The sequence below is a fragment of the Plectropomus leopardus genome, chromosome 2, assembly GCF_026936395.1.
Source record: "Plectropomus leopardus strain MGB_pleo_1.0 chromosome 2, ASM2693639v1, whole genome shotgun sequence".
Taxonomy (NCBI): Eukaryota; Metazoa; Chordata; class Actinopteri; order Perciformes; family Serranidae; genus Plectropomus; species Plectropomus leopardus.
The window spans coordinates 6819473-6836135 of NC_142177.1; the positions used below are offsets into that span (position 1 = coordinate 6819473).

Sequence of the window (16663 nt, forward strand, 5' to 3'; positions counted from 1 at the left end):
AAAAACCTCTGAATTTAGAGTAGGGACACAGAATGATACAAAGGGAAACACGCATTAAAAATATATATATATTGTATATTTTTGTGTGTGTGTGTGTGTGTGTGTGTGTGTGTGTGTATATATATATATATATATATATATATACACAAACATACACACACAAACACGGCCTTAGCAAAAAAAAACATTCCTGCCCCCTTCCATCCAAAAATGCATGCAACCTTGTCCTCTGCATTAGAACTGGCTGCTCCCAATGTCAGTTTATTTTAAAGTAGTTGTTGCCGTTCGCCCTCTGCGACCTAAGAATGTTTTCTGAGGATTTACAAGGCGACATTTACAACAGCAGCCCAGGCGTCTCCATTCTCTTCCTATTTTCACACTCAGAAGCCCACACAGAAAACATCCCCGTCACACTGAGAGCTCAGGCACGGTCATTCTGGGATTGTGACATTGGCTTAGTCGCATTGCACAAGCAAAGAGGCTTGGAGAAAGTGGAAGGTCAGTTTTTTTGTAAGAAGAAATGCAGCCACAAACTTCCAACATTGCTCAATGTGAAGTGACATCGATGAAAAAATGAGAGAGAAAATGAGATTACTCTTACAAGGTAAACATGTTAAAATAACATGCAAGCACACAGTGAGTCAGTTATCTGAAAACATGAGAAAAAGCCAGGGCTGCAGAGCAGAGCCCTTCATACTGCACCAATCCCCTCGTAACACTGAATCAGAACTTATTTATGAAATCTCGGCAAACATGGGCAGATCCAGACCAGAGTGCTGAGATTTTTCAGCATGCGGAGGGGCTAGTGAAAGCAAACACAGCTCGGGGTTTTTATGAGTAAAATGTCCGGCTGAACAAGGAGGCATTCATGTGCTGATTCATACCAGCCTGTAGCTCAGTTAGAGGACGGCCATCTGCTATCACACTCCCCCGCTAAGAGCCTGTTATAGAAGGACGAGCCGCAGATCATCATGTACATGTTACATCCATATAGACTTACTGGAACTAACACCTCTACTACAGGAAAAGAAAACAGCTCCTCGGCTGTGGTTTTCTGCCTCCTCAGGTGAATGTGCTTTTCACTGCGCCATGTAATGTGATTGTTCTTCTACAGAGCGGCTGATCCCCGCAGCACGGTTATGCTATGCCTCGTGAATGGCTGTCAAAATTATTGCCTCTGTAGGCTTGTAAGCCAGATTTCATGTGGTAGAGGAAAACATTTTCTTTTCGCCTGTAATGGAAAATGAGGGCGGTGATGCTAAAAATGAAACATTAGCAGTTTCTGAATTTTAAAGCCTCACTAATCAATATTTTCAGATTCAAAGTGGATCATATGACTGACGTCGCTTGTAGTAACGAACCCCCTGAGAGTTATCAGCCAACTCTGCACCTTCCCTCAGCTCTATGGAGCGTTTGGGCCTCTTTCAGACCAGTACTCTGCTCTATTCAACTTTGTTTCCAGCTGCAGGCAGTCATGTGACGAGGGGTCAGCGGTTAAGTTTAGGCAACAAAACTAAATATATATATGATGGAATCTTTACACCATGATTGCATATACATATACATATATATATATATATATATATGCAATCCTGGTGTGCCAAATGGTGTTCCTGGGGTCTTTATAGTGACACGTAGGGCATATTTTGATCTGGGAGAGAGACCAGGCTGCTCAGTCAACAGACAATACCAGTAAACATAGTTGCACATCCAGAAAGCTTAGCTATCAAAAAAGAACAAGAAGTAATGATAAACATCGTGTAGCCAGAAACCCAAGAGTTCCAAAGATTAGTCAATGCAGCTGTTTTAAGATAAGGAAAACTATATGGCTGACAAGAAGGTGGTTGACAGAATTAAAAGACACTGTAAAAGTAAATTTTGAAAAAAAACAACTGAAAGCTGAAACTTTGGAGTTTCAATTGACAAAATTACAATTATTCAAAATTATTGCCTCTGTAGTTGATTCGTGCTAAACTTTTTACGCACGTCAAGCTCTCTGACTTTTACTATCACAACTAGTGCTAAAAATATTACTCCATCAATTGCTCAGTTGATCAATCAAAAATTCACACAACAGTTTCAGTAAACAGTTAATCATTTAAGTCAGCTATCAAGCAAAGATCCCAAACATTTGCTTTTCCATCTTCTTGGGACTTCTTTTGGACTGTAAGTCTGACAAAATCTCATTTGAAAAGCAAGAATATTTGGGTTCTGGGAAGTTTGGCGAGGACTGGAAGATTAAAAGATGAAAACAATTAAACCCTGTTTGATTTTTACTGATTTCAGCCATTCTTAAAGCACCAAAGCTTTCTTTGGTGCATCTAGTGTACTTTGAAAATATCTTCCCAGCAGATATCATGACCCATACTAAACTATTACTACAGATATGTGTGAATGCTATAGTATTGGCCTGAAAAAAAACATACTTTCTGAGAGGTGAGACGAGGAACCACATTTGAAGGCTGCAGCTTTTTTATCACGCCGTGTCCCACACAGGATGCTAAATAGGTCGGAGTTACGAGCTGTTGGTTTCAACCCACAAGTTCAAAACATGAACATGAAACTGCCTCTAGGCTCTTGGGATTAAATTCCTTTGATGTAAACCAAAGTTCACAGACCCGATCACCCGGGGTTAAGGATGCAACCCACACAATAGCAAACATGTCGTCATGACTTTGCATTTCTCATTGTGGTCTGAAAAACCATGACATGGAACTTTTTGCTTCAACAATGAGGGAGTCTTCGAAATATGAGCCCCCTTCGCTATCAGGTTCCCCAGCTGATGAAAAGCACCAATGTGGAACTCTGAACTGTCTATACATTTCTTTTTCAATGGCTGGATGATTTATTCTGTTGCTTTCTGTCGACTAATCCCACACCTCTTGAAAAGAAAAGGTCACTTAATAGGGTGCTTTGCTATTTCCTTAGGCTCTTCGCGTCCTTTCCGCTCATGTGTTTCCTCACTGGAGAGATTTTTTGTGACCTCACTCACAATAGCTCAAAAACAACACAAGTGCACCATTATCCTAAAGCAAAATCTGTACCCTTTTAAAAAAAAAAAAGCCAATAAAGACTGAATGGTTATCTCAACACGAAATCCTACACAAGATATCTTCTCAAGTAACCAGATACAGCAACATCTGGCCCATTAACACAATTCTCCGATCTTCACAAACACCCAGCAAAACACATGCACGCAAGCTCGTAAAAACAGACACTGCCGATGCAAAGATACACTCTTCAGTTCCACTCGTGCACGTTCATGTGACACATGAGCTAATCTCTCTTCGCTCATCAGCTTGTGGTCCACTTTGAGTCTCTTGTTGGTCACCAGGACATGAGCGAATGCTGGTTCAAGATGTCCCCTGTTGGGGGATCTCAAGTTGCTTTGAGACACTTGATTGTGTTTCTGGAAGAGATTATAACTGAGGAGTAACATGCCATATCTTGCTGTTGCCATACTTAAAACCACATTATTTAGAACCATACCGTGTGGCTTGTGCCAAAGGACTTGTGGCATTTTTTGTATTGTCTGCATGAGTGACAGGACAGAGTGATCAACACACTCCAGATGTGGGAGTCTTCTTTTCTTGTAAACACTTTCCACAAACATCTCTGTAAGCAATATGCCGGTCAAAATGCTCCGGGGGCAATTTTCACTGAGGTTGGACAATAAAGCCCGCGACAAACCATATTTGTCATCTTGCGGCACGCGGTAATACACACTCGTAATCCACATAAACATCTCCGTTCAATGCGGCCATTGTGTGAGATTCTGGTTGACAAGCGTTCTATAAAAGCCACCTTTGTGATGTTGAGTTTTTTCAGCGCATCCCTCAAGTTGACCTCAGGGTGAGCTGGCCTTTCCACACGAGATTCTGTTTAAAGGCGAGAGGAAGATGCTACACGGCAGCTCTGTCATGAGGGATTTGTCAACGGGGAAGCGAACACAGGGCTCTTTCTCACTCGGCAAAACCAAAGACAGACAGCCTCGCCTCAGTTTTAATCGGTCTATCTGCGGCGATGCCCTGCTTCACAAAGCCTTCATCTGAGTGTTGATTGGTAGAAGTATATGTTGAAACATTTACTGTCTGCAGGATTTACTCTCTTGAGCTGAAATAAAAGCCCACAATGTAAATACTCATTTGACGTGTCACATTTGTTGCTCTCAGCTGGAGTTTAATTTTCAAAAGTCACCAGAACATAAACATTGAGTTTGTGCTTCCTCGCTGTCGCCGTGTTTATGGGGCAGACAGCAGCTGCTACATAATCCAACTTCCAGGGCATCAACCTCCTCCATACGAAACAGTGTAGGCCACATACCTCTAATATTCTGTCATTGATCTGAAGGCCACCTTCCTTGTCCGCCGGACCTTCCTCGATGATCTTGGATACAAAGATCCCTTCATTCGAAGTGCTGTCGTTGTCGTCCTGTGGAATAAATTGCAGTTATTGTCTAGACAATAATAGAACGCCAGTGCTTTGGTTAAGGAGAACAGTGGCATACGAATGTATAAAAAATTTTTAGTTTACATCTAACAAAGGAGGTATTCGATAAACTTCTTAATAAAACTTGGTACATTTTTTTTTTTAAAAAACTGGAAATATTAGGCGTTTTTGGACCAAGGAACTTTTTCAGTTCTAGGAACTAAGGTCTAAGAACCCCACTTTATGTTGTGTCCCTGCGATTGCACTATTTTTCAGGTCCTATTTCAGAGAGTGAAGTCTACTGTGACATTAAATTTTGGTTGGAAGATGATATACTAAATGTCCAACAATCCAATTAGAATTTCATGTTGTTAAGATATTAACATTACAAAGCTTTGTAGACGTTGGGTTTTTATTTTAATACCTTATGAGTAAATGTTGTTTTCTTTGTCAAGATGACATTGACATGAGACTTGTGGAGGACATTGGATTTTGGTTACTTAACACAACTACAAACCAACAAAATATCAGCGTCACCTGTCAGTATTCTATGACAAACTGCTGTGGGCATTAGATGAACTGACTTTGAATTTTGGTCACCCAACGTAACAACCTAAATTAAATCAAATACCAAGGCATAATGATGTTGGTGTGTAGTTCTTGGGGGAGCTCCCCAATGTGCAGTTACTCTTAGGGATAGCCCAGAACTGTTTGGTCCGAAAATACCTATTGTGTGCAGTTTGCCCAAAACAAACACATTTTATGAGTCTCCCATGGGAGAGTTTCAGCTCACCAAAATAAAAAAACAAAACCTATTTCTTCATCCTAACTAAGCTGCATAGCCATTCAAATAATTTAATTTTTGTGCAAAGGTTATGAGGTATCCCCCTCTGAAACTTCTGCTTCAACCTCAGTAAAAGGGAGGTGAAATAAATTCAGTTTGTGCAACTGAAAACCATGAAATATGACAAGAGTACAGCACTGAATAGCAGCAGAATGTATTTACGGGTTGCTTAGATTATCCCAAAGATTTCTCTGTCAGCAGTTTTCATATTAGAAGCAGCAAATTCGGAGGCAGATATCTCAAAATCTGAACCCTAAAATATCCAGAAGGCAAGATACCAGTAGAGGTGAATGGAAAAAGTCAGTGAACCTTGACCTGTTAACTTCAGATGCTTCCAAGGCCTAAGGGGGCGATCCTGGCATTGCACAAGGGCCTAAACATTGACATGTGGACATGTTGGATGGACATGAGGTAGTCTACATCTAACACTGTGGCTATGACCCCAGTATCAGAGCTAAGACTGCAAACATCTCACTTAGTACTCTTTTTAAAAACCACATTAAATGTGCTCTACACTCATGCTGAGCTCTGCAACGCAACTGCAATTTAATGGCATAATTAAAGAAACCTCACAAGTCACTGCGCTAATTAATTATTTCTGGTCTGCTTCCTTTTTTAGGGGCATCATGTACAGTGTGCTTTGCTACAATTTTTTTGACAAGCTTACTACTTTGCCTTACAACTTCCCCCTATCTTCAGAGCTGTAGACATACTCGCCCTTCCCGGGACCACAAAACCTGGCAGCTGATTGCGCTTACCAAGCCATGCCAGAATAACAGCCACATGAAACACATGTGTCAAAGGCTACGGGGATATTAGCTATTTCAATTTTAATGAATAGCTTCTTACACAGACTGCTGATTTGAGGCTAGCAGGGAGAGTGAAGGCCAAGCATTATCTTTTCAGTCTTATGGTTGGGTTTGATACATGGTTCTGTCACAAGAGCGAGAAAGGTTGCAAATCTACAAGACTCCAGTAAAAAAAAAAAAAAAAAAAAAAGAAGCTTTTTATGTGTGGATCTTTATAGTTTCCCGCTATAAAAAGTTTTACTATGATAATCTATGTCACTACAGAAATGTGCATCACTGCCGGAGTGGAAAAACTCTAATAGCTGAGTACTGTCCCAATGAAACAGATACAGGGAACAATATTTCCAATAGGATCTTTACTATAGAAAGAAGCTCCTTGTATGGAAGATAGAGTTGTAGCTGGTGTTGAGATATTTTCAACCCTTCACTCAGCAGACCGTGTGGCATCATTAATGACTTTCACTTCAGAGCTCGAGGCAAAAAACATAGTGGCTGTGAAAAGGTTCAGGCCAGGATAAAAAGACCCTTTCCTCTCCTCTGTGTTTACCTCACCACCAAAATCCCCTCAATTAGAGACAAAACAACTGCGGTCAAAGCCATAATCCCAGATTTAACTCTCATAAAAGTAATTATAGTTTTTTTAATCTGTAATGCCAAATCCGCTAAACCAGACCAATATATAAACACAATAAAACTTGATAGATGCGGTCCATCTATCCACAGACTAAAGAACACATGCATGACTGTCTGAGCTGTGTCAGTCAGTACGGAGAGAGCCTGTGGTGCTTTAAGTATGCGCTACTCATTCCTTGGTTGCCATTTGACACTTGGCTGATCACCGGGGGAAATGAAACCTTCGACACGCTCAGCTTTCAACCTACCGCGCATGGCCTTCCTCCTATGATGTTAAAACCCAGAGATCCGCCCTCACGAAGAAGGACAACCGTCTCACTTTTAGTCTCGCCTTCCTACAGACAGACAGGGGAGAGAGATGTGAACACAGAGATGGCAGGAGGTTAAAACTTAATAATCCATAATTAACTCCAGGTCAGCAACAGAATGATTCAGCTAGCTACTTAAAAATAAAGGACAGAAAAAATTACCAACAAATTATGTAAAGCCCCACGAGGCAAATTTGTGATTTGTTATAGCCAATTGGGCTATATTAAAAAAAAACTGACTTGGCTATCTAACTTATTAGGAGACAGAGGTGGCTCGGACACATAAAATTCCAAATAAAACAAGGTGAAGGGCTACAAGAAAGTCCTATACTCCTTTATACATTAAAGGAGCTCTGTGAAATTCAGAGCGTGTGACTTGTCAGCACATGGTTCTCAATATGGAGGTGGCTGAGCCAACAGCTAGCAACTAATGGTGCTTATTTTATGAACAGCACTAAACAACAACAGTGCTGACAAAGTTAATGATATTAACCCTGAGGGACTGTTAGGTGCATTTTGCACACTTCTCATTCTTAATTTTTTAAATAATTTTAGCTGTGTTCATTAATATGGCATAAAGTTTGGCCTTTCTTGGAGTTTCCAGCTCACCTCCTACAATAAATCTAAAATACACTGTGGAAACAAAATTGTTACATATATACTGTAAAGTGCAAAAAAATGTGCCATTGAAACCCATTCCAACTGCAATTTTTGATACCACAGCCATCAAAGCATAAAAACATGCAATGTATTATTTTTGGGTATCATTGTGGTCTTTTGCCTTGGAAGTTGTTATTTCTACTATTTGACACCTGATGATGCCATTTTTTACCATTGGCATATGAAGAAAATACATGCTATTTCAACTAGGTGCACTGTCACAGTCATTAATGTTGTAAATCACTGACATATCCCAGGCTGTGATCAGAAAAAAAAATCTACTTTGCATGTAGTATATTGAAATTACTTAATTTCTGTGTGGGTTTTTTTTTTTAATGTTTTCACTTAAAGGGTAAAAATTCTGAAAATCTATGAATATAAGATTTTATGATTAGGACTAATGTTCGTCAAAAAAAATTTACTCAATGAAAGTAGAAAATAATACTCATGTAAAATATTTTTTAAAGCTTGAATTAGAAAAGTGTTTTGTGGACAGAGCGATACAAGTGTGTGTAATATTAAAGCAAACCTAAAGGGAACGTTACAAACTCTCCTCTAGTTAATAACTTCTCTGCATACCTGTGTATAGACAATGAATTTTAAGCCAAAAGATAGTTTTGCCTAAAGATAACATCACCCACAACACAAAAACACTAAAAGAGTGGTGAGTCTCTCTCAAAATAAACATTCAAGCTAATAAGCTAACTCAGTCAGGTAGCTAACAGTTAGCTCAGTAACTGTCAGTGTAAATGACAAGAAAACTGCTAGACAGAGTTGTTGGAAATTCATGGTTGAACTTTCAACTAGCCAACATCACATAAATATCTTAAACATTTTACCCAAAATGCTCTGAATCATGACCTCCAAGACTCGGGGCTATAATGCCGCTGCTCATCCTCTGAGTGAGTGAAGCTAACATTACCTTTAGCAGCTACAGCACTGAGCTGAGATAGATAGATAGATAGATAGATAGATAGATAGATAGATAGATAGATAGATAGTTAGATTTAGATAGATAGACTGGGATTTAAGTTCCAATATTGGAGGAATATTCAATATTTTCCTCAACTTGTTCAGCTTTAACCTTCACCATTCTCAGAGGCTTAGCCAGCCTAAAGACTAGAAGTGACCAGTCCAAAGAGCCAACAGTCCTTCCCGCTCACAAACTGTTGTCCAATGTAAATTAATACACCAGAGGACCTCTTACTCAGTGGCAACATGACATGAAAACCTCTAGGAAAGTCGCAGAGTCAGCTCTTAATCTGTTTTTTTCAAGCTGGACTTAGAGGGGAGTTATGAGGTAACATAATTTCAGCTGCCACTCTAGTATGCTGCGACATAGAGAGCCTAAATATAAAGCTTGGCATGTACAGTGTCCTGACTGCCATGTATTCTAAAAAGGCCATCATGTGCATGTCAGGCCGTTCAGGAATGTGCGCTCCTGCACCATGTCATGCCAGCATTAGCAACACATGCTTCCACATTATAGTGACTACAGCCGTTACTGTCAACAAGAAAACAGTTGGGCATGAAGTGAAAGCTAAGTTGGCAAATGAAAGCAAAAAAAGTAAAAGACCATCCATTTGAGTTAAACTGAATCTGCCACAAGCCTCAAAACAAATTGGATGGATTTTAAAGGTGTTTTTACATGTCTTCCGCGAGCGCCATTAAAATGAACTCAGAGTAATTAAGGAGCATTTTTTTCCACATCTGTGAACACTCTAGCAAAGCTCTAATCCCTAAGAAATGGAGTGAATCTCTTTAGGAGGTTGTGTATTTACTAAAACTAAAAGGTATGCCTAGGTGATAAAACAAACAAAAAAAAAAAAACAACACACAAAACGTGATCACACAGACATCACTTGGGGGGAACACGTGGAAGCTATGTCATGTAAACAAAGGTTTAGCATTAACTTTAATGGGAAAAGAAGAACGAGGCAGTTTGTTAGTGAGGAAAGAGCAAACTGGCAGTGAAATGTTGCTCACTGGTGACTTGGCACGCTCATAGCGAGCCTTCACCTCAGCAACAGTCACACTTTCCGAGTCTGTCCTGCATCAAACTGCAGCCCCTCCGTCTGCCTCTTAAGTGTATCTAATTATAGTGTAGGTACTGTAATGCATAACGATAAAAGGAAATATTGATTCACACTGTATTGACATGATTAAGCAGCCCAGTTGCAGGTTGAAAACACTCACAATATACTACATTTGTATGTTTCATATCAATGTTTCTAAAATGACCTAGTTTATGAGCTGACTTTGTCACTGGGAGATGGACGGGGTGGTGAATGGTGTGTCACTCAGACAAGATGCCTACCAAGCTGCAGACAAGTGTTCCAGACCAACAAACAACAAACCTATTCGTTTTCTAGCAAATTATTGCTATTTTTCATGTGACGTTTTAGCCTAAATGTGTGAGTGTTTTGTAGCAACCTATCACTGTGCTTAAAGTAAGGATAGTGCCACCAAAATAGGTTGTTTTTCACCAAGACATCCCATATTTCTTGCCAAGACAATGCCATGAAAAGTGGTTGTTTTTTACCAAGACATACCTGTGTTTCCTGTCAGGATAGTGCTATTAAAAGCAGTTGTTTTGAGGTTTTTTTAACAAAGGTACAATTGCACTTTCAGCCAGGATGGTTCCATTAAAAGCAAATGATTTTTTCCCAAGACATTAGTGTGTTTCCTGCCGGGACAGTGCTATGAAAAGCAGTTGCTTTTTTAACCAGGCCATTGCTGTATTTCCTGCAAGGACAATGTCATGAAAAAATGATTGTTTTTTGCATTTCCAGCCAAGATAATGCTACAAAGGCGATTGTTTTTTTGTGTTGCATTCCTGGCAGGAGTTGCATTCCCGGCAGAGATAGTATGTCAATTGTTTTTGACCAAGAAACCATTGCATTTCAAACCAAAAAATGAAAAACCAAAGAAATTGCTGTATTTCCAGCTGTGATAGTGCCATAAAAGCAGTTTTTGTAATACCAACCCATGACTGCATTATCTCCCTGAATAGTGCCATGAAAAGCTTTTTTTTTTTCTTTTAAAACACGATATTTCCAGCTGGGAAAGTGCCATGACAAATGTCTGTTTTAATGAGACATCATTGCACATTCAGTAGGGTTCGTGCCATAAGGGTTGTTTCCTGCAACTAGGGTTACTTTAAAATAAACAGCCGAAACATATGTTTTCAGTGTCTTCTGGAGAGCTTTTATTACTGTCATCTCTGTCATATTCAATTGGTGCCCTTGTGTTAGAAATAACTAATGGGCTGCATTATTCTGTTAAATTATCTCATAGATTCATGCTTTAAAATTAGACCACAATTAGTCTTATCAGATTGAGCCCGTGATTACCCAAATTAAATTCAACAGAGGCTCAGTGTGTTTGATGCCTTGTGATTTTGATAGACACTCTTTATCGCATCAAGTAGCGCAAACACTGTCATCCACAGCAGCTGAAGAGGAGCTCGGTTCAAAACGCCAAGATCTGAGACTGAAGGGAAAGTGTGACAGCAATTTCTAGCAGCTTTTCCTGAAGTGAACCAGAGGGGGATCTGAGCTTTGTGTTGTTGCTTTGTTTTATTGCTCTGGCTGGCTCACTGAAGACGTTTGAGAAGTGTTAGAGGGCTATTATTGGAAACTCAAGTCAGTTATTCCACATAGCCAGGTCAGCCTGATCTCCCTCACAGTCTCTGTCTGGATATTAAAAGAAGACATTAAAATCCTCCATCTGGCTCAGGAAGCCTGAGCCAGGGAGCGACCGAGACGCAAAAACAAACTAAAGTAGGTTACCCGTCATGATGGGCATTTATTCCCTCTTTGACAGCGATTCCAGGAAGAAATATGTCACAACAAATCTGCGTTAGACTCCTCTCACCACGGAAATTTGGATTTGTGAAACTAGTAGCGGACACACTCCATTTAGTTGTTCCAGGTTTGTGGCATTGTCAATGCTGGCTCACTGGGAAAAAAGACATAATAAATGTCATTACCTGGGCTTTTCCTGCTTTGTACGTCAAAATATTGCATGTGTGAGAGGTTTAATGGGCAATAAATGACACCAAATCTGACAACAATTGATCGCTGACATCACATAGGAAGTCTGGGAGAGTTTCAGTGGCAGTCTGCAAGTCGCCCGCCTCCCACAGCTAATCCCACTTGTGATGCTCCGTTTCATATTGCCATGTGTGTATTGAGGCTCTCCCACCAAACAATCCTGCTCTCTGCTTGACTGGACTCAGTGAATGAGCCTCTCAGGGAAAAAAAGCTTTCCAACTAACCACATCATCCGCAAAATGTAGTTTCATCTCCTCTCAAACCTCTACTTTCTCCTATGTGGATCATTTCCGGAACAATCCCAATGTCTTTAATGTATGTTCAAGGCATTTCAGAACAAGAGACTTTCCTCCCTCTGTTAACATTAAGAGCTATGCTGAGAATAATACACTAAACGTATATAATCTCAGCTGTGGGACTGAAACGCCGTTGTCAAATGAACTATGATAACCAGCTGTGCTACAGGCCCAGAAAGCTTCTGTATACCAGCATGAGCGATTTCACCATTTCCCCGCATCGGTGCATTTGATGCGCAATTTACCAGTCTACCAGAACACATTTCGCTGGGATCTGAGTCCATGGTGAACAAATGAAACCACCAAGCAGAAAAAAAACGAGACAGTGTTTGAAAGATGTCACTTAAACACGATGTGCAGCTGTGTGGGAAATTGAAACTTCAAAACAGCGACAAAAATGTAGTAAAGGGGTGCAAAATTAAAGCACAAAATCCAAGAAAGGTTCTCATTCATCCACATTTACTTTATGTAACTGTCGGCAGTGTGTGTGCTCAATCAAAAGCTCCTCCTCCTGTTCCCAGACAGATTTTATAACTAAGCCCGATTACAGTGGGACCACTCCCCTCTGCAGATCACAGCAGCAGTGCAACCACCATGTACTAATTCGATTCATTAGCTGACTTATGAACTCCTGCATCCTTTATGATGTTGATAATTGGACATTACAGGAGGCATTAGGTTCTTAAATTTGAACCATAAAACAAGCTTACACCAGGGTTCATGGACTTTTTTTTCTCAATCAGAGACCGTGTAAGCCCTTGGATTTCGATACATTATTAACCAGTGACCATTTAACAGTTCTACATCTTTAATCCATGTGGGTGGAAAGCAGTAAATATCAAATCTGCCACATCATAACAGTGTCAACTAAACAGTTGAGAGTTTATATAGGGATGGGACACACCAAAGGCTCCACCATACAATATTATCACAATACTTTAGTCACGACGCAATTTTGTGATTTCAAATGTTCTGTGATATGCTGATTAATGCAATAACATATTGCGATGTATAATGTTGATAACTGGACTGTACAGGAGGCATTAGGTTCTTAAATTTGAACCATAAAACAAGCTTACACCAGGGTTCCTTAACTTTTCTCTCAACCAGAGCTTGTGCTGGCCCACAAATTTAGATACACTGTTTATCCAGTCACCATGAAACCATTCTACATCTTTTATGTATCTACATGGGACGCAATAAACATTCAATCTGTTTCATCATCACAAAGTCAACAAAACATTGGGATTTTAATAAGGATAGGGATCATGAGGGGCCCAGCAATATCACCACAATACAATATTATCACAGTAGGATAATCACAATACAATATAATCAAGATACGATGTTATCATGCTAAAATATTATCATGATATATTGTCACAATAAAATATAATCAAGATATGATACTATCATTCTACGATATTATCACTGTTCAATATTTTAACAGTGCATTATTATCATAAAATGATATTATCAAGATACTTTAATCATGATACAGCATTATTCTGATTTCATACATTCTGTGATATATTCAGTACTGCGATAAGATGTATTTTGGTTTTATTGTGATTTATTCAATTTTTTTACTCAAATTATGTCCCCAGAGGACTTTTTTTTTTTTTTTTTTTAAAAACTGTTTTATCTAAAGAGATAAAAAATAAAGTTTCTCTCTTCAATCATTTTTATCGCAACAAAATGTAGTTAGTGGACTGAAACAGAAATTGATTTCATTATTCTGGTAGACTACCAAAAGTTTCATTTAGATTTGCAATATTAATAATTTATATAATAAACATAATCAACACTTGGTTATGTTTTCACCAATTTTTTAATTAGTTTTAAAGGACTTTAAGCCTCTCTGAGGTCGACAATAGTCACTGTCGTCTTCCACAACATTCACACAGCTTTGGTGGCAGTAACTCTGCTCCATCCATGATTCTAATTTGTTATGATTGTCTCTGGGAAAGGGCGAACATCTGATGACAGCAAGCCTCAAACAAGCGTGCTGCAAGGAGGCAATATAACTGGAACCTGGCTCTTGTTGTGTACAAAACTGCAGTAAATATTTGGCCCTCCCCCATTGACTGCCAGCTGGCCAGAGACACAGCTGACATCCATGTCTCAAAGCAGACAGTGGAGAAACAAACTTCTGAGACCCAGAGGACTCCTGAAAACTTGGTTCCAAGCAAAAAAAGTTCTATTTTGATCTGGTTTAAACTACCAAAACAACATGGGGGTGATGTAAACTGAAACTCTGAGTCCCAGAGAGCAAGAAAACGATATGTTTAAGTATGAAAAGTTGGCTCTTTAACATTTGTACAGCAGGATGTCAATAAAAGTGGGTCAACATATGTTGCTGATACACATTCAGGGCAAAATTTAGTGACTGTGTCTATCAGAATGAACTTTTGGCAATCATTCAGGCGTCTTTTTGGCTGTTTTTTTATTTTACACTACTAGAGAGCAGGTTTTCATCAGTGACAGGCAGAAAACAACTGAGTAAGAGAGGAAAAAGTTGCAAGTGCTCCCCGAAAGTAGAAACAGTGCTTACCTTGCAGGAGAAAGCCACAGTCTTGGTGAGGGAGTCGATCCTTTCGCTGTACTCGGTGAATTTCTTCTGATATTTCAGAGCTGTCATCTGCAGCTCGCTGTGCACGGCGGAAAGTTGTGCCAGGAGTGACTTCTCCCTCTTGTTGGCTTTAATAGTCTGCTTCTTGAACTCTCTATCCAGGCTGATAATTTTGCACTGCAGCGCGCTGTTGTGCGCCTTTAGGGCTCTCAGGCAGCAGTGGCTGCCTAATTTCTGCTCCTTATGAGTGAGCATCAAGCCGCAGCCGCTCTCGCATATCCCCACCGGTCTGTAGTCGCACGTCTCCCGCATGTGAGCATCCATGTCCCGCAGGTTGAGCACCTCGTTGCATCCTTTATTCCTGCACTTCGCCGGGGAGTAGTCGCACATCTCGGCGTGCTCGGCCAGATGCTGCAGCTTCACCACGGCATCGCAGCCCCGCGCGTGGTTGTCACATTTGATCTCCAGCTTCAGGATGAGGTTTTTCAGCGGCAGGACGTGGTTCAGCTCTTTGGTGGAGATCCGCTGACATTTGACGGGGCAGCTGCTCTGCTGGACGACCCAAGGCAGCACGCAGCCGGAGCAGAAGACGTGACCGCACGGAGTCGTGAGCGGGTCCTCCAGGACTTTATTGCACAAGTTGCATTTGAAATCCGGGTCCACGGTCCCCTTGAAGCGGTCCAGCTCGAATCCCATGGTCTTCGAAGTCCAAATCCAAACTTGCTGACTCCCCACCCCCGCAGATCTGAGACGGAGCAGTGGGGCGTTTTTAGCTGGTCATTGGTGGAGTGCTCGCAGACCGACTACAAGCTCTCCTCACTGTCTAAACTCTACTAATTGACCGAGACTTTTGGTGCCTTCAGGTGCGCCTTGTACTTTAAAGTTGGAAAAGTTTGTAAGCCTAAAATAGAATCCCTTGGTTAACCCTTTAACTGAGAAAAATTTTGTTGCGGAACTGCAAGATAAAAAAAGACAAAAATCTGTATCAAGTTGTTTGTTGCTGAGAGCTATGACACCTAAAAGTTAGACTGTATTGATGAAAATGTGAAGCTACAACAGAAGTCGATTCTGCAATATGGTAAAATTCTGATGTATTTTGATTGCACTACATGCGAGTGGTCTCTATCCATAAAATTGAAAAAAAAAAAGAACTCACCCACGCGTAGTTCACGTGAATTCAAATTAGAAAAGGCAACGACTCTAGCCGTCAGTGAAGGCAGCATTTCTAAGGGCAAAAGTATGTTGAGTTCTCTACCGTAACTACTCTATTAGCTGCGCATCTGAAATTGAGACTAGCATTCATGAAATCGTTTAATGTCAAAATTTAAACGTTTTAAAGAGAATAGAGGTAGCTGCTTTTAACCACAGAGCACACTTTGGTTCCATTTGTTAGTTTTAAATATGGGAATATTAAAACTTTTATTGACTAATGTGACACTATACTTTTAGAGGGGAATTTTTTCGAAATTCACACATTTGATTTCTATGGCATAAAAAGCTCATTTGGGTAAAACAGAAAAACATTCTGTGGAACTACAAAATGACTTCTCTCGTTTATGGTTTTGAGAGAGAGTGGTTTGTGTTAACTAATACTGACTGAACCTTCCTAGGCCATGGAAATAACATATTGCAAATATTAATTTAGGTGGTGTTCGTCTTTAACCCTTTGAAACCTGAACAACTTGGCTTGATCTCTTGCAAAAACGTAGGAAGGTTATGAGCAGTAAAAGAAGAAGTGACCCAAAAATTAGCAAGAAATTTGTAAAAACTACAAGAAACATACCTGAAAATTTCTATAAATAAATAAATAAATAAAAGAGAAATAAAGCATTTATATATTTTTTTTTATTTATCTATTTATTATATTTGTTTTCCCTTGACATTTTCCCTATCTTTTTTTAGGATTTCTAAATCTATTAAATTCTTGCAATCTGTGGATTGTTTCTTATCAAGTGTTCATTGCCTTTTTTGCATGTTTTTGAAAGAAATCAGCCAATTTGCTTCAGGTTTAAAGGGTTCATTTTCCCTAGAAGGCCCTTATTTGTTCCCATACAAACT

The 16663-nt window shown here is 39.8% G+C and overlaps 1 protein-coding gene across 2 annotated transcripts in view; it reads right to left on the reverse strand.

The window, feature by feature from the left end:
* The window catches only part of pdzrn3b (PDZ domain containing RING finger 3b), a 118918-nt gene extending 103504 nt beyond the window's left edge, over positions 1 to 15414 (reverse strand). Inside the window, exons 1-3 of one of the 2 annotated variants that reach the window (XM_042499617.2) lie at positions 14588 to 15414; positions 6963 to 7049; positions 4324 to 4431 (exon numbers count right to left, since the gene is read on the reverse strand). In XM_042499617.2, the coding sequence (XP_042355551.1) occupies positions 4324 to 4431; positions 6963 to 7049; positions 14588 to 15301 (909 nt within the window). In that variant the 5' untranslated portion in view covers positions 15302 to 15414. The remainder of the gene's footprint in view (positions 1 to 4323; positions 4432 to 6962; positions 7050 to 14587) is intronic. The other variant, XM_042499624.2, reaches the window with a different exon arrangement.
* Between the last annotated feature and the right edge of the window lie 1249 nt (positions 15415 to 16663).